The 18,668-nt window shown below is 36.8% G+C and overlaps 1 protein-coding gene and 1 long non-coding RNA gene across 4 annotated transcripts in view; one reads left to right on the top strand and one right to left on the bottom strand.

Annotated features, from left to right (window-relative positions):
- bru3 (bruno 3) overlaps positions 1-18,668 on the top strand; it is a 394,704-nt gene that overhangs the window by 300,302 nt on the left and 75,734 nt on the right. The window contains 1 exon segment of the mRNA XM_068292297.1: positions 15,839-15,973. Within this exon segment, the coding sequence (XP_068148398.1) occupies positions 15,839-15,973 (135 nt within the window).
- LOC137578745 (uncharacterized) overlaps positions 1-18,668 on the bottom strand; it is a 317,816-nt gene that overhangs the window by 236,631 nt on the left and 62,517 nt on the right. The window lies entirely within an intron of this gene.

Here is an 18,668-nt window from a genome sequence, read left to right on the forward strand (position 1 = left end):
TGCATATTGCAAAAGGCAAAAGCAGCAGCAGCAACAGCAGCAAGGGGGGTGATGGCAGAAAGACGGCGAGAGTTATAAGCTTCATTAAGCATATGTACAGCACGTTGTAAGCTCTATGTGTGGCTTCATATCTCCATGTATGCGAGTGTGTGTGTGTACATGTATGTGTGTTGCATTTAAGCATATTTAGCATAAGGATTTGTCATTTACGCTAAAACGCACAGAGGCGACACGTTGAAAGAGGCAGGGAAAACGGAAAAGATAATTAAATGAAGCTCCGGCAAAGTCAAGTGAGTTAATGAAATTTTTAAACGATGTAAGGCTTTTGGCCATAGTTTAGCTACAAAGTTTTTAGGAAAATTTAATGCATAGAAATCTATTAAAACGTCGGGGACACCGAAATGTAACCTATTTTGAATATGCATACAGTGGCAGATGTTTTCATACATTATAACTTACTTAAGATTAAGGCACCACTTTAGGAGCACTCCTCACCTGCCTCTCACTCTGACTGAGCTAGCTGGCTGGCTTCCATACTCCATCTATCACCTATATATACCAACAGCAGCACCAGTAGCCAATTCTCTGTCCTGACATTTCTATTAAAAGCCACCACGTTGGGCCCCTCAAATTGCTTTGACCTTTGCACAGGACCAGATGCGACTCTCACTTCTTTCGATTTCCTCACTGCTCTTTCCCTCTCTCTCTCTCTTTCTTTCCCGTATACGCACTCATAACTCTTACCAAACCAAAAGCAAGAAGAAAAAGAGGAACACACCAAAAAAAAAGCAACACAAATTTTACACACGCACATTAAGTCACGTTTTCGCACCATTAACCCATAAAGAACGAGCAAAATGAGTGAGACAGAGAGATAAAGGGAACCAGCATAAGAGAGAGAGAGAGAGCGAGCAAGAAACAAAGAGGAAGGGACCGAACGAGAGCTAAAGATTTACAAATATTGAACTTTTTGCTTTCCTGTTTTTCGCCTGGCTTTTCAAGTCGTAAAGCAGTCACAAGCATATTTTATAGATTTTAATATGCGCGCTACATAACAGACCCCTGCCCCTTGCCCTCGCCACACCACACCACACCCCCAACCCCATTGAATACCAGTCACCGGCTCTCCGTTTGTACGTTCCATCAAGTAAACTGGCTGACTGAAATTCAAGCCCAAAAAAGTAGGCAATGCTTCTTGGCTTTCTCGTTTCTTTCTTTTCACCCTTGTCAGACCTACGCGTTGCGTTTAGTGACTTTTTTTCTTCTTCTTGCCTCTTTGCAGTGACAATGTGTCAACGTACATGTGAGTGTCTCTCTCTCTCTCTCTCACTGTGTTCGTGTGTGTGTTTGGCTCCCGCTCTTAGGCTACGGAAAAAAAAACCTTCACTTGATAAGGGTTTATCAATGCGACACAGTAACTTAGTGATTTACTCGTGTGTGCGTAGCATTTTTCCCCTTCGTTCTTCCTTTCTTTTTTTTTTTTTTTTTTTTTGGTTTTTTAATTTTGAAAATTGAAAAAGTGACTTTTGCTTTCTTGACTTTATATTATATTAAGCCAAAAAAAAAAAAATCGAAAAAATCATAGGGGCGGTTACTTGCCTGGATTGTGAAGACTTGAAGCGTTAAGATGACTTCCCAAGTAAAAGGGATGGGCGGTAGGCTTTATTTGAAAATTGAATTCTCTCTAGCAGAAAGATACGAAATAGAGATATTTCTTCATAATACCTGTCAGGATTCATCACTAATGTATATCACATTTCTTGTTTTTTTTTTTGTTTCCTGCAACTGTTTCATTCCTCCCAGTCTGCTATCAACTTTTCCTCTTTCGTTTTGGTTCTTGTTTTTTTCCAACAGCAACAATTTGCTTTAATTGTCCTCCCTGTTGACTGCACAGACACAATTCCAATAACTTTCTCTCTTTCTCACACACACACAAATGGCCTCGATGGTTCTCTGTCTCTTTCAAAAAACTATCATTTCAATCTGCCAACTCACAAAGTTGCCAAAAATATTTGTGGCTACCTTTTTCCCCCCGTTGCCACTCTCTCATCATCTCGCTCTTCCAAACACACACACATACAGCCATATGAAAAAAAATGTTGTGCGAAAAAGCGCTTTTCATCTTATGAAATCATTTTTGGCTTTCAAGGATTTCTGAGCATACACACACACACACACCTGCCCGCCCAGCACTGCCAATGCTGTTTAAAATAAATAACAACACCATACAGACACACACACACACACAGAGAAACACATACAACAAACAACAACACAACAAAAAGAAAACCCAAATAAATTGGTTTCGTAACCGCAAAAGCCAAACGAGAGGAATGAAACGTAGGCGGCGTTTCGGTTTGCTCGACTCGGAGTTGCTTGTTGGTTTGGATTCGAGGTGCAGTCATTCCTCACATCAATTCAATTCAATCAGACATCAAGCATATAAAATTTTCACTCGCAACACAAGAATTATACAATCAATGGATAGAAAAGAGAAGGTAGACTGTGATGCTGCTCCCCTCCATGTTTTCACTTCTCGCACAAAACCCATCACTCTCTCTCGCCTTCTCTTCTTCTCGATCTCTGGCTGGTGGTAAAGGAAATAAAATGCGGCAGGCACGTTGCAACACTATTACTTATTTCGCATAGCATACAGACAGGCGCAGACGTCGGAGGAGACGTCTCTGACTGAAATGAACTACGTTTGTTTTTGTGTGTGTGTGTGTGTGTGTGTGTGTGTGTGTGTGTATGTCTGTGTGCCAGGTGGCCAGGTGGATAAAGGGCAGGCAGATGGGGGGCGGGAATTGGAGTGCCGCAGCGGTGGGCCAGGTCTAAAAATGCAATAATCTTTCAGCGCCGTCGTCGTCAGCGTTTAAACGTGACTTTTAAGCATGATGTTGTAATATTTTAACTTGACTAAGAAAAGAGACAGAAAGAGAAAGAGCGAGAGCGAGAGAGATGACAAAGGGTAGGTAGATCCTGCCTGGTTGCTCCATTGTTGTGTGTGTTTGTTTGTGTGTGTGTGCCTGGGAAAATTGTTACAAATGCCCCCAGCGTGCATTTTATGGCCAGTGCGATAAATAAAATGTTGCAACAAACAGGCAACTCTACCCCGCTCCCCCCCTCTACCCTCGTACATGTATGTATGTGTTCGGCCAGAAGGTAGTAGCCAGTCAGCCCTTGGTCCTAGTCAGACAAACAATAACATAAATTTCGTTACTTTCTTTTCTTATACATATTTGTTGTTACACTGTGTGTGTGTGTGTTCGGCAAGTAATTGTGCAATATGTTTTAGAGGCTGGCAGGAATAGAAAATATTGGATATATGTAGGTATACATATGTAGTATAAAGCCTTGACCAGCCGAACAATGAGCCACAGTCTAGAGAAAAGAGAACTAGCCACAAAATGTTCAAGTTGAGATAAGTTTGGTTAACAAACAACAGCAAAACGATCAGCCATCTGAGATAATCTTTCTACTTTAATATTTCGGTACTCACTTAGGACTCAATTCTTTGCCTTGATTTTCGTTGTTTTCACTGGCCTTTGTCTTCCAGATTTGAATTTCTTACTTCGAGTTTTATCCATTAAACTGTTAAATATTTTTGCCTACTTTGTTTGCTCTATTACAACAATTACTGCCCACTCCCTTTACCCGCACAGCCATCATCTCAATCATCATCATCTTCTTCGCTCTGCTATGCGTAATTGTAATTGCAAAGACCTTAGCTGGAAAGTAAGAGAAAAGGAATGGAAAGGAAAGGAAAGAAAAGAAAAGCTTAGACAAGTTTGCTGCTAAGCCAACATAAGACCCGCAAGCATTTCATATACTAAAAGGCAACAAACTAGACAAGTTGTTAGTGTATTGCAATGTCTGCTTGTGTATGTGTGTGTGTGTGTGTGTTGTTCTCTGTTTCTGTTGTTATCGTTGTGGTGTTTGTCTTAGTTAAATTCCGAAAAGCGTAACGGGTAAACGAGCAGAGCAGAGCAGAGAGAAACACACACAGACGACTGCATTGAGTTGAGGCTTAAGTGTTCATCGACTCAACCACAACCCAATCCTGCTGCTGCTGATGCTGCCTCCCTCTTATTCTCTCTCTGTCCCCTTCTATTGCTATCTTGCTTTGCCTTTGGCATAGCTGTCAATAGTCTGAGTCTCCTGCAAGTTCAATTAATTGCGCGCAACGAACAAACAACAAGAACAACTTGAAGGCAGGGCAAGGCAACCACAAAAATTAAATTAAAGTAGAGCACATTCGCCTTTCCTCTCTCTCTCTCTCTCCCTCGCTCTCTCACACACAGATCCTCTACCCCTTTCACTGGCCCCTCTCTCTCAGTTTGTGTGTGTGTGTAAATGAGTGATGGTGCATTGAGTGAGCTAAAAACACTTTTGTTTACTTGTGTGTGTGTGCCGTTAGATGAAGACGTATGGTTATTGTGATGACTCTTGTTTCCTTTACTAAGGAAAATTGATAAATATTGCACAGCACACACACATACTCAAACACTTTCGTGTGTGTGTGTGTGTGTGTTTATATAAAATATAATTTAATTAAAATGTTTTATGTAAGACATGTTTATTGAACCATTTTCTTGGAATTTGATTGACGGACTTGTTGTTGCTATTATCGTTGTTGATTTCATTCGTGTTTATTTGATGTTAAAGGGTACGGGGAGGACTTTTGCTTACATAAGTCGAACAGGTTCTCCAGCCCGTTTCATCTCGTCAAGGTGTTGTGGCAACTTGTTTTGCAATATATTTTTAATTAATAAGCAATTGAATGATTGATATGTCCAACAAGCTAGTTGCAACTTTTCTGAATATCAAGTGGCAAGCGAATCCATTAGGTTAAAAACAATTTTCCCATTTTCATTTAGTCACATGTTAACCAAAAAAAATAATAGAATAACTATTTCCATGGAAAATTTCAATTAGATTAAGGTCATGACACCCAAAGATAGGCAATTGTATTGTAACACAACTCTTACATTCTTCAATCTCTTCTGATGAGCTGACCTTTCTTCAGGAATAGTGATAAGTAACAAATTGCAGATGTGAAATTATATTAGATCATAATATTTGTTGCTCTTAGTTTTAATGTTGTGATTTATATTTACGTATGTACTTAATATATCTTAATTTACATATACATACATATATTATATCTATGCCTTAGGCCTTAACCTATATCTATTACATACATACATATATATACCATGTGTTGTTGTCGTGTATTCTATATAATCGTTTCTTAAATGTATTATCGAACTTTGATGCTTAACAAGAACCAAAGAATTCAGCTCTAGTTCGTGGCTACTACATATATATTGATACTAAAATCTTACAATTAGTTAACTAAACAACTTAATTAATATTTGATTCTTAACTTCACACCTTACCTACATTTTTCCTTCCTCTATCTATCCACATTCCACATTTTTTTATAACTTCCTTTCGTTATTTCCCCTCCTTATTCTTTTCGATAAAATTTTTTATATATCTCTGTGTTGTTGTTTTTTATTCGATGTTGTGCGAAAAAAAAGTATGAATCGAAAAATGTTCAATGTTGTGCTATCTCTATATATTAAATTAAATTACAAAAGAAAAAAAAACCACACAGAAAAAAAACCAAGAAAATGAAATTTAATAAAATCAAAATTCAGTTTTGTTATTGTTATGTCACGTAAACATTTTTGTTGTGCGTAAATATTCATTCTCGTTGCTAATTTTCTCTGTAGTGCAAAGCATACAAAAAACAAAAAAGAACCCAAAACAAAACAAATAAAAAATTGCCTCTAATTAATTAAAAATAAGCAACAACATTTGAACGAAAACTTAAATGAAAATGAAAATAAAAAACAACAACAGAGATTTAAAAAATTTTATTTATTCTTACTTTTTCTCTTTCTTTCTTTTCTGCTCTTCTCTTTTTTTAAACGCCAAACAACAACACATGAAATAAATAATATAAAACCCAACAAAATCTAACCATATAAAAACCATATAAAAACATAAAAAAAAAAAAACATTTAAAACAAATTTAAAAAAAAAAAAACAAAAATAATAACAAACAAATCTAGCACTCCGCCTGACAAGCCACAGCAAAATGCCAGCGACAACAGCTGAAAACTGAAATCTGAAAACTGTCTAGAAAACGGATGGATGGAAACAGAAAGCCAAAAAACAAAACAAATAACAAACTGAAATTGAAAGTAAATCAAAGCCAGCCGTTCAGCAAAACGTCCATGCAACACAAATTAGTCTAAAGACAACCACAAAAAAATTGACCTGAAGCCAAATTGTAAATACGCCGCGTAGTGCAAATGAATATCGAATGATGTTAAAAACAAACAAACAAACAGTAAACTGAAATATATAACAAACGATTGTTTCATTATTTGGCCGTGATCAATATTTATAACATTTTAAACCATTAACCAAAACAAAAAAACAAAGAAACTAAACAAAATCCAACAAATTAAGATAAGCGTGCCTAAAAGTAGACAGAGCTCTCTACCTGGAAACAAAAGGTGTTAAATTCGTCTTAATATTTAAAAATTAATGTACTAATAACTCTGACAGTGATAGCTGATTCTACAGGGAATATCTCCACAGAGCAACAAATTAAAGTCAAATTAAAAAATAATAAATATTTATAAGATAAACAGACACACAGAAACAGGGGCAGAGTCAGAAGAGAGGATCAGAGAAAGAGGCAGATAAAGATAGCGCGGTATATAAAGTTTCTAAGACAAACAGATAAAAAAGCGAAAACTAAAAACAAAAAAGTAAGCAAAATTATGTACATATATTTAGTATTAATATTATAGTTAAGCCTTTATTCATAACATGACTGTCAATGTGAGGCAATTTCATTAGGCTTTTTGTTTTCTTTCCATTTAGTTATGCTTGGGTCAAATATTTATCTCTTTGTTGATTTAAACTCTTCCCAGTTTGAAACCTGTTTGGGGGCAATCTGTGATTTTCCATTTATCTTTTTATATGAGGTAAATGGTGTAAAAGGAAAGCTTCTTCGTCTGCTATGGTCATCCATTTGAGTATATGACCATGTCTATTGCCTATTTGAAGTAATCTTTGTGACATTTCCCTCTGCCATCTCCCACTGTCGTTTGGCCGTTGGGTCAAATTCGGTCATAACATTTGTGGCAAGGGGAGTTATAAAAAAATGCCGGCTATATAATTATAAAGCACACACACACACACACACACCAACACACACAAACAGCATATGCACACACAGACAGCGAAGGAGACAGTCACTGAGTGCGAAAGAGAGGATGGAAACAACTTCGTCTAGCGGTCATAAACTTTAAATTCCACTTTATCGTGAGAGATATTATATATTCGTATATATGTACATATACATATATATAAAATATAAAAAAAATATATATACGAAAATCTTTACACACATAAAAGAGAGGCAGATCCATCCCGTGCCCCATCTTTCTCTCCATCTCTTTCCCTTTGGTGGTTGACATTGCCGGCTTCTGTTACTCCTGCACATCCTTCTGCTTCACCTCCCATTTGTTCTCTACTTTCTTTTTGGACACTTTTATGCGTTTGAAATGAAAATGCTATGTGCCATTAACATTATCCCTGACGCGTCACTACTTAAAATAAAAATTTCTATATTCTTTCTTCGTTTTTCTTTTCTTTCTTTTTTTAGGTTTCTTTTTTTTTCTTTCTCTTTTTTATATATATTTATATACAAGCACCTTGGTCGCTGGGTTTTTATAGCCAATTTCTGGTTACCCACAGTGTGCAGCCAATTTCATGTCAAGCTGCAGCACAAAATGATAATCCCGAGGTCATAAAAAAAGAATTTTTTCCTCTCTTCATCCTTATATTGACTTTTAGTGTGATAGTCACTGTGCCTGCCTCCCTGTGCAGCCCTGCAGTGGTCTCCCTTTCTCTTACAAGAAGGCAACGTCAAGGTGCACATGAAATGTTAATGGCATGTCAAGATTGCCTTTTTTCCTCCAAGTGCACAAGATGCACACACACAGAGAGGAAATACTGAAGGAGAAGAAGGGACGAATTTATGGTCATATGCACCATGAAATGCAAATGTTTTTGGAATATGAAAGCCAGTTGCCTTTTAAATTAATCAGAATATATGCGCATCTCTCTCAAGTCAGATGCAACATGCTCATTCTATCCATTGACAAACTAATCGAAATATAGCGACATTCTCCTGAAGAAGATATTTTTTTCCGCTTTTTCTCTCTTTGGCTATCCTTCACTCCTTCCCAAACGTCTCTCTCATTTGCTTCTTCATTGCCCTTGTAGAGCCTTCCCATTCCAAAAAACAACCACTTCCTGGCAGCCTCTCTACAGCTTTTCAATTTTCATTTGCACAAAGCCAAAGTCACACAAAAGTTGATCCTTTTCAATATTAATTAACACTTCAATACCACAAGGAGAGAAAAAGCCGCCTGCCTAGACAAACTTTCTGCGCCTTCTTCAACGTCTTTGGAGTCCGTTAGTCTGCCCATTGCCATTGCCAGTGCCAGTGCCAGTGCCAGTGACTTTTGTACAATTTCCGTTGTAGTCTTCGTCAGTTCGTTCTCGCTCTCATTCTCAGTCCTATCCTTATCCTCCAACCAACAACTCTTCGTTGTGGCCGTTGTGTAGGCACACACAAAAAACTTTCATTTGTGCCCTAAAAATTTTTGCATGCCTATAGAAATGTCTGAGACTCAAGCTAAGGCTGAGGCTGTAAATACAAATTCATGCTTGACACTAATTAACAATTAGGCGCATTTTAGCGGCACAAAACTCCACTCTGGTTGTGAACTTTGTGAACTACTTACAAGGCTAATAACTAATTTACTTTTTGACTTTGCCTGGGAATTCGTTGGCTGTCATTTGCACAAGTTTCTCTACACTTTTCTCTACCTCTCGCTCACCCACTCTCCCTTTTTCACACTGCCTAGAAAGAGGACTTTTCTCCAAAACTGACAAATAAACTGTGTGCACAATACTTTAAGACACCCAAAGGATTCCACAGGCATATAATAATGATAATAATAACAAAAGAGACAGTGCGAGAGCGAGAGCAAAAGTATAAGGCAACCATGCCAAGGCCTGCCACGTCTGACTTATCACTAGTCATATATAAACGTCAAGTCGTTGAGACTTTTTGACAATTGCCACACAATTGTCGAGGCAAAAGCGTTGTTGTCGTCGTCGTCGTCGTCGTTCTCGTTGTCGTTGTCTGCAGCATTAACTCAACTCTCGATTCTGTTTGCCGCCGCTTGTGGGAGTCATAACGGAAAAATTTTAGCTTATTTGATGTATAAATACTGACACCTCCCCAAACGGTTGCTGGATGATGTCTCTCCATCTGTCCATCTCACTCACTCTCGTTCTCTTACTCTCTCTTTAGACTGTCTGTGTGAATGCCATAAAAATGGCATGTCGACGCTTTTCGCCTGCAGCGGCTCTTGACTGTTGAGGCTAAACAATTGCCTGCTGACTTCTTTTTAAATATATTGATAGAGATTGAGCAAGAGAGAGGAGACGAGAGGAGTAGAGGAACTGTATTAGCTTTTGGAGCGAATGGAGTGAGCTGCTATATATGTACATATATATTGATGGGCGAAACCAATGTGGCAGATGATGCTGATGATTTTGTTGCGGGGGAAATGGGGGGAGTGGAACGGGCAACATAAGGTAGTTATCATGACCAAATGTTGCCCTGACTTGAATTGATTTTCTCTCGAATAATTTACATTTCAATTTTGTGTTAGCATACTTTTGTGGGCCCACAAATATGTACCTATACATACACATACATGCATGCATATGTATGTTGGTTTGTGCTAAAACAAATTCTGGACTCCTCTCAACAAGATTACAACAGATTTTATGCCACTAATTAACAATGATGGATCGTTGCACTTTTAAAGCTGATTAAAGGACACATACACACACACACACACATCTGGTTTTTCTCCTTCTTCTCCAACTACTTTCCTTTCCCCTCTTGACACCGCCTCGCAGTAGTCATAAAATTACTTTTGCATTAACCTCGTTACATGTCAAATGAGTGTCAAATGATTCAACTACAAAATTTACAAATGTACCATAACTAATTATTTATTAATTAGTATCCATTTAACAGTCAATCATCAATCATCAAACTCCAAAATAAAAATATGTAACAAACAAGAAATGGAAAAAAAAAACCTGAAAATAAAATATGAGAGAAATATAAAATATGGAAAAGTTCTAAGAAACGGTTCCAAATAACCTTCTTAACGTCTTTATCTCTCTGTCTCTCTCTCGCGCTCTCTCTCTCTCTCTTTCGCACTCAGCGAGCGCTTACAGCATTTCAATTAATCAATGCACATAATTCTAATTAAATTTTCATTACAAGAAAAAAATAATACTCAAGCCGCCGCTCTAAGGCAAAATTTAAGGCAAAGACGAGGCAGACATATTGACTGAATTGACGTGAAGTGAGTTAGTGGGTGGGTGGTTGGTTGGTTGGTTGGGTGAGTGAGTGACTGCTTGCCTGCTTGACCATTTCCCTCATTTCCTGCCTAAGTAATTACAATTTCAATAATTTATAGGAAAATAAACATAGACAACGCACAACAGGATACAGATACAGATATGAATTCATAGTCAAGTGTAAGTCAGTGTGAGTTATGGCCTTCATATTTCAATCAATTTTTGTTAAACAAATGTTATTCGAATTGAGAGAGAACTCCTTTTCCTAATGCTGCGTGCGTGTGTGTGTATGTGTGTAATTATAAAGCAGATTTTCATACAAAATCTCCACAAAATAATTAATAACTTAAATATATTTACATAGCATTTTCATCATCATCCTCTCTCTCTCTCTCTCTGTCTATCTTCCATTGGCTATGATTCTAATCTGATTAAGGAGTTTTCCACAAATATGAATTGCTGGCATTAGAAATTTAATACACAACGATCTCTCAGGATACTCCATTTTAGTTGTTATTATTGTTTGTGTGCGTGTGTGTGTGTGTGTGTGTCTATGCGTGTGTATTTGTTTGTTAAGCTGTGAAAATTAATGGAGTATTTATTTGTTTACTTAATGATTTATAAGCTGCAATTGCAAAAGGGATTTCTCGCTTATATGTACCAAATCAAATGGTAAGAATTGTTTTTCCTAAAAGTGTTGAAACTTAAGAGACAAGTTGCAAATACTTTGCATTACTTCAGCTTCACCTGAACCAACAGACAATTCCCTATACACCCACACCTATTTACACACACACACACACACATACACCTTTAATGTATTCAAATCACAAACCAAAAGACATGCCACACACCAAGCAAGTTACCAACTAGAGAACTAATCCTCAGACGCTCATTAGCAGCCATTAAATGTCAATTTACATGTCAATTGGCAAAAAGCACAGATGAAGAGTGAAGAGACAAGAGCAAAAGAGCCAAGAACCAAGAGCTAAAGAGAAAACTGCAAAAAAGAAAAAAAAAAAAGGATAGCAAGAAAAGAGCAAAACACATGAGCTTTGAGTTTTTCGCGTTGTCAGCGACTTTGTGTTTAGTTTTCCTTTTTAGACATTTTTTTCCATCTATGTGTTTTTTTTCTCTCTCCCTCTCTCCGTTCTTCTTGTATAATTTATAGACGCGACATAGCTTGGTTGGTTTGCTGGCTAGCTGACTGGCTTTTTCACCTTTTGGCTGGCATTTAAAATACAATTACTTGTCTAGGACACAAAGCGACAGTGAGAAGAAAAGGTAGATGTCGGGAGGGGCGTGGGGCATAAACTGAGACACAGACTCAAAGGAAGATAAGCAAAAAACATAACATGCAACAATTAGTGGCCTGTCGTTGTCTCTTGCCTGTTTTGGTGGCAGCTTCACTGCCTCTGCCTGCTGTTGGCTGGGCATACAAAAGTTGCCATGTGGTTAACTAATTTAATTTGGTTTTTTTTTTTCTTCTTCTTTTTCTGCCTTCTGCTCTTGTCTTTCTTTCTGTCTTTTTTGCCTGTGTGTGTGTGTGTTTTCCGAATCCTCTACACCAGCGGCACCAGCAGCATCAAAGACAACGACACGTTAATGACTTCTTTTGCCTGCTAGGCAACGAGCAGCTGGAGCCAGAGCCTGAATACTGAGGGCAATGACGGCGGCGAGAGGCATAAAAATAAAATCTAAAAACTCTGCCACACATGGCAACCAGGAGCCACTTAACTTGTCTATATGAGCCTAATGGCCTTTAATATTATTTTCACTGCTGCGACCAGCAAAAAAAAAAAAAAAAACAACAACAAAAAACGAACGAATAGGAATAAATGGTTACGGGAGGGGTCGGTAGAGAGGTGAAGGTGACGGGGGGCAAGCAAATACCTAAAAGAAAGGGCAAAAAGAATCACTGAAAATTCTCGGTCGAGCTGAGCTGAGCTGAGCTCTCTTGGTCCTGGTTGGCCCTAGGTAATTGTAGAAAATTGCTGCAACGTCAGGCTAAACATTGTGCAAATCCTTTTCGCCTTTGTGTGTCCCACTCTGCCATGGGTGTGTGTGTGTGTGTGAGTCCTTTTACTTGTTTCACTTTTCTACATTTTCTTCTTTGCATTGGCTGCTTTTTCTTGTTTTTTTTTTTTTGCGAGTAGAGATATGCTGTATAGTATGTTGTGTCCGCAACTGTTAACAGCCAGTTGAACTATGCCGTTTCATATGTACAACAGCAGGCGCCGCAAAGTATGCTGCACTATTTCACCGTTACAGTTGCCGTTACCTTACCTCTTAACCATCTCCCTGAAGTAACCGTGACCCAAGCGATAGACCAAACAACCAACCGACCGACCGAGCGACCCAACGTGCTTTACATTTTTATTAAGCTCAACCCTTTTGTGTTGTTTGGCTTGGCTTGGCTTGGGTTTTTAGCATGCCCTGGGCGTTGTTTGGCTTATTGCACGTGCTTTCAGATTGGAGAAAGAGGCGAAGCAGTGAAAAAGAGCGAGAGTCGTGTACGGAGGGGCGGTAGAAGCCGGAGGAAAAGGGAATCCAAATGCCATTAGGCTTAACCCGGACACGAAGACAATTGCCTGCAGGCCATCTGTATGTGGTGTGTGTGTGTGTATGTGTGTGTGTATGTGTGTGTGAGTGTATGTTAGCTCCTGCTTGGGTCTAACGTGTCGTATTAGTTATTTTCTACTTCGATTGCTTTTGCCACTTTAACGCGACAGCAGCAATAGTAGCATGAAGTAGAAATTGGAGCTGGAGTAGCCACTAGGAACAGCAGCAGCTGCCCTAAGAGAGTTGTCTTTTTTTTTCTCCTCCTTCTCCTCTTTTTGGTTTGGGTGCAAGTGTTTGGCCAATTATGTGATGCTCAATTTTCGATAGGCGACGATAAAGATGGGTTACAGAGACAGCATTGCCATATGTGGATAGATTTTCAATAACTGGCCATATAATAACCGTATCGATTTCCCTTTTGTCTCCTTGCGAATAAACGGCTGGGATAAAAAAAAAAAATGGGAAGTCTATTCCAGTCTTCTTAAAGTTCAAGTTTATTTTGTAAATTAAGAATTTAACTGGAATTAAATCTTTTAAAACATAAATTTCATTTATTTTATTCACTATCGACAAAAAGAAAGAGTCCAACTTCTTTAGGAATGATTTTAATTAGTAGTAAGTACTTTACGAATTCCACTTTACTTCTTCTGTGATTGTACCAAACGAAAGATGAATTGTTTTCTTGTTCTGTTTGCTTTCTGTATTTGTTTGTTTATCATTTATTTATTGAATGTGAACTGGCATTAATTTCATATTTTGTCCCTTTTTTCGGCATTAAACTAAGATACTAAATACTTTTGTTGTCATTGGTTGGGTGAAACGAACCAAGAATCAGGAGATAACTTACGTAGTATGATACTGTGAAACACGAAAAAGAAATATTGAGAATTTTAGTAACTAAGTTAGTCTCAGACCTAAACTAAAACTCAAATGTCTTGATTTCAACTAAAGCTCTATAGCTCTCTTATCTTAGGCTAAATTGTATGCACCTTCATCTACATAAATCAAAACTTTTGCTCGCTATCGCTCTCTCTATACACCTGGGACTATTCTAATAACTCTCTATAATTTAAAAATTTATAATGCTGACTAAATTTTCTTGAATCTCCTTTAAGTATTTTCTGATTTTAAGCTATTTCTAGTTATTTACAAATACCTTTATATTTATATATTGTACTCATTCTTTTCCAATGTAGTGGCTAAAATGTTATTATTAATATCTTTCAATGTCTAAAAATCAATATATCATCATTTAGTAGCGTGGCCAGTTCGTAAACTATTGTATGTATGTGTGTGTATGTATGTATGCGTGTGTGTGTGTGTGTGTGTGTGTGCGTGTATGTGGCGTGTGTTCTACATATATCTATACATTATTATTATTATTATTATTATCATTATATATGTATGTATACATTCTACATATGCATATATATAGCTATCGTTCATAACTATCTATATGCATATGTACCTTTAGCTAATTGTTATTGTCATCTATATACCATGACATTTTCAATTTTCGTAAGTTGTAAGTTACAAACAAAAAAAAAAAACAAAACCAATTGTGCTACAAATTTAACTAAATATCACCCATTTTTATCTTCTTTTCTTTCCTTTTTATGTAACACTTGTTCGTGCTCTATATGAAAAAAAAAAAAATCAAAAAAACCAAAAAAAAAAAAACAACCAAAAAAATAAAAATATCTAAAAAAAAAAAAAAACGAAAAAACAAAAACATCAAAATTGGCAAAATTGGAAAACTGACAATTTTATTTAACATATTTTAAATAAAAATTAATTCTTGATTATTTTATTTTTTGTTTACTTTTATCAACTTTTTGGCCTTTGCTTTATACTAATATTTTTTTTTTTTTGTTCTTTTATTTTTTGTTGACCAATTATTATTTATTATACACCCTTTTCCCCGCAATGAAAAAAAAATTACTCCTTCTATCCAAACGCCCGCCCGACCGCCCCTTAAAAACCACCTAAATAAATGTTGTAATTGTATTTGCTCTATTGGTGAACATTTTTGAATCACCCTTTCCCTGTTAAAAAACAAACAAACAAAATTTACCTTAAAAACATTCACCAAAAATTCTCGTTAACTAAATGTTGTTGCTTTTACCTTACCTTGTCTAATTTTTTTTTTTTTTTTTTTTTTTTGTTGTGTTGGGTAATTTTTGCGCCTGTTGAATTTTCAAAATAAAAAACAAATATATTACTAAATGTGCCTGCTGCGTTCGTTACTCGTTACAAACAAAAACAAATAAAAAATTTAACAAAAATACCAAAAATCAACTGTTGCGTGTAACTTTGTTGCATTTACATCTCTCTCTATCTCTCTGTCTCTTTCTATATACGACATATTCTTTATTATCAACAAAATCTGATTTTTCGGTATTTAATTGGTGAAAAAAAAAAACAAATAAATATTTCAATTTTCTTTTCATTTTTCTTTTTTGCGAAACAAAAAAACCAAAAAACAAAAACAATTTCTCTTGCTATGGCTTTTTGAATATTCTTCTGTTCTGTTTCTGTTCTCTTTGTTCTTTGTTCTACTTTGATTTTGGGTTCTCTAACACATTGCCACTCTTCCATTTTGCTGCCTCTTTTGGTAAACGAAAAAAAAAAACAAAACCAAAAAAAAAAAAAACAACAAACATCAACAATAAACAACTTTAAATTCAACTCACAAACAATAATGATAACGACAAAAAACCAAACCGAAAAAAAATATTAAATTTAAAACAAAAAAAAAAACAAAACTGAAACCCGAAAAAAATACATAAAACAGAGCATTTAGATCGCAAGCTGTTCGTTGGCATGCTCAGCAAACAACAAACCGAAGATGATGTTAGACAAATATTTCAACCATTTGGCACTATAGAGGAGTGCACCATATTGCGTGGCCCGGACGGTGCTAGCAAAGGTGAGTACCCCAGACATCTACATTACCTTCTATCATATATACATATATATACCATATATATATATATATATATACATATATATACTATATATCGATATATATGGAAATCCATTCAACATTGTAAATTATATACCTACATATAAATATATATATATATATATATTCGATTATGCAGCATTTCTCATTTTGTTTTTTCTAAATATTTTATTGCGTATACGTAACGTGTTCAGCTCGTTATTTGTTGTACTGTGCCAGTTTTGTTTGAAATTCCCTTATTTGTTTGTTTATCCTTATTCCTTACGTTGTTATGTTGTTTTAGTTACTTGAATTTATTTTGTAGCCTCATTTAAAGCTAATCTGTAATAAGTAATGCAATTTATGTCTTAAGGTCTTTTCCCTCCACAAAAAAACAAAAACGAATCCAAAATGTGAAGAGAAATTTACTATTCTAAATTAACTATATAACATGAAAGTTTCTTTGGTTTATGCGACAAGAGCAATCTATCTAATTATATAGATTGATAAAATATCCAATATATATATTTCTCTAGCCATCTTTCACATAAATAGAAGTAAAACAAACACCAAATAGAAAAAAGAATTTGAACAAAACAAAATCAGAATCAGCAGCAGGAAGATGAGATGAGTAGATAGATCTTGGGGCTGTCTGGTGAGGGCGGAGTTACAATAACAAAGAATAATAATAAAATCCATTCCATATTTCTATGCAAAAGTGTCACATGGCCTCGGCATACTCCTCCTTTAGCAAATGCTACGCCCATTTCGGGGGCGAACGCCCGCCTTTTCATGCATATCAAAAATGGCAACAATAAACGCCAACAAAAGAACAACAATAACAAACATTAACATGAAAATATTCCACACACACACATACACAAAATACACTCTCACACACTCAGTCACACAAATGTAAGCAAAATAAAAATTGTGATTGTGTGTGTGTGTGTGTGTGTGTGTGTGTGTGCTGCGTATCTGTGTGTATTTGTAAAACCAAAACTTTTGACATAATAAAATGAAATGTTATTGTTAAAAAAAGTTACTTGCATATTAAAACAAACGAAACTTTTTTTTTTTTTGTTATCCGCTCTCAACCCCTCCTCCGTCAACTGCCCGCGCCCTTGGTGGTGGCATTGCTCACCATTTGCTGCCCCTCCCAGTTACTTTCCACATTGTTTATTTTGCCGTATAGAAATGCAAATGGCGAGCGTGTGAAACGAGCAGAGCGCTCTTAAAAGCAAACAACTTTAATTGAACTGTTTACCCGATTTTTATTTCATACTCCCTCCAGCCCGTCACCCTCCTGCCCATTCCAATGCCCCTCCTTTTTTAGCCCCTCCGACCCCATGTAATTGTTATGGTTATGTTTGTGATGATTATTTGGCTCGTTGCACATGCTACTGCTGCTGTTGCTGCTGCTGCTGCCACCGCTGTAGCTTCAACATTTGGTGGCCATTTTTGTTGGCATTATCTGTCCGTTGTATAATTTCAACTGTTGGCAAGTCTGAGACAGGATGCGGGAATATCACAAAACAAAAAAAAAAAAAACTGGCAACTTCTTCCAACTTTGCTAAATGGAACTAAACCAAAACGTTGGAACTTAATATATCAAACTAAACTGTGTAAATTTAATGTGTTCGATTTGAGGAATAGTATATTGGTTACAATTTCCTATCAACTTTTTAAATTTTGGCCAATGACTTTTACAGCATTTAATTTAGCATAATGAATAGATAAATTCTTTGAAAGCATCCATAACTTCCCCTTATATGCATATATTTGATATAATGCCATTGATATGGCCTAATATTATCTAAACGAACAAATTGAATAAGATATTCCAGCTAATGAATCAGAACATTTGTATATTTCTCATCATGTTTTATTATTTTGGGGCTAAGATGACAACAGGCAAAGAGTCATCGATGTAAATTCAAATTGATGGGTAAATGTTTGCCATTGCCTAAAAGAATGTCGCACAAATTTATGACAAAACACTGAAGCAGAACGCGGTGTGGTGGAGTGGTGTTGGGGAGAGTGTATGGGGGTTGAGGGGAAACTTGTTGACGTTGTTCGCGTTCGCAAAAGCCGCGAAAACTGTCTTGGTTGAGAAGGTCTTGTGTGGCCGGGATGCCAACATATCATTCTTCATTAAAATGCGCTTCAAAGTCAACTGAAAGTTTCTTATTTTTTTTTTTCTTTTCAGTCTCCTGTGAGTCGTAAGTGGGGTGGAGGTGTCGGGGGTTGAGGTGGCTTGAAGTGACAGGCGCTAGCCTGTGTAAGTGCCAAAATCCATCAACGTCAATTCACTTTTTTGCGAATTATATACAAAAGAAAATCGAATGACGATGTGGTGCTGGCAAAGATGGTTGGGTGGTGGTGGGTGGGGTGCTGGGGCACACTTCCACCATTGACTGACTGGTGAACTGCAAATGTATGCAAATGATGATGCATGTGGCGGCTAAATGTGGTGACGATGAATAGAAGAAAATGGTTGGGGTCTCCAACGGGTGACAGAGAGAGAGAGAGAGAAAGAGATAGGTAGTTGATGGTGGTTAGACCAACCAACAATAATAACATCGGGTGGTGGTGGTGGTGTCGCCTGTCTGCCAGTCCGTCCGTCCGTACGTCTGTCAGTCAGTCTGTCTTTCGGTCTGTCTGACAGGCAACAGGAATA

The sequence above is a fragment of the Drosophila tropicalis genome, unplaced genomic scaffold, assembly GCF_018151085.1.
Source record: "Drosophila tropicalis isolate 14030-0801.00 unplaced genomic scaffold, ASM1815108v1 contig_694, whole genome shotgun sequence".
Classification (NCBI taxonomy): Eukaryota; Metazoa; Arthropoda; class Insecta; order Diptera; family Drosophilidae; genus Drosophila; species Drosophila tropicalis.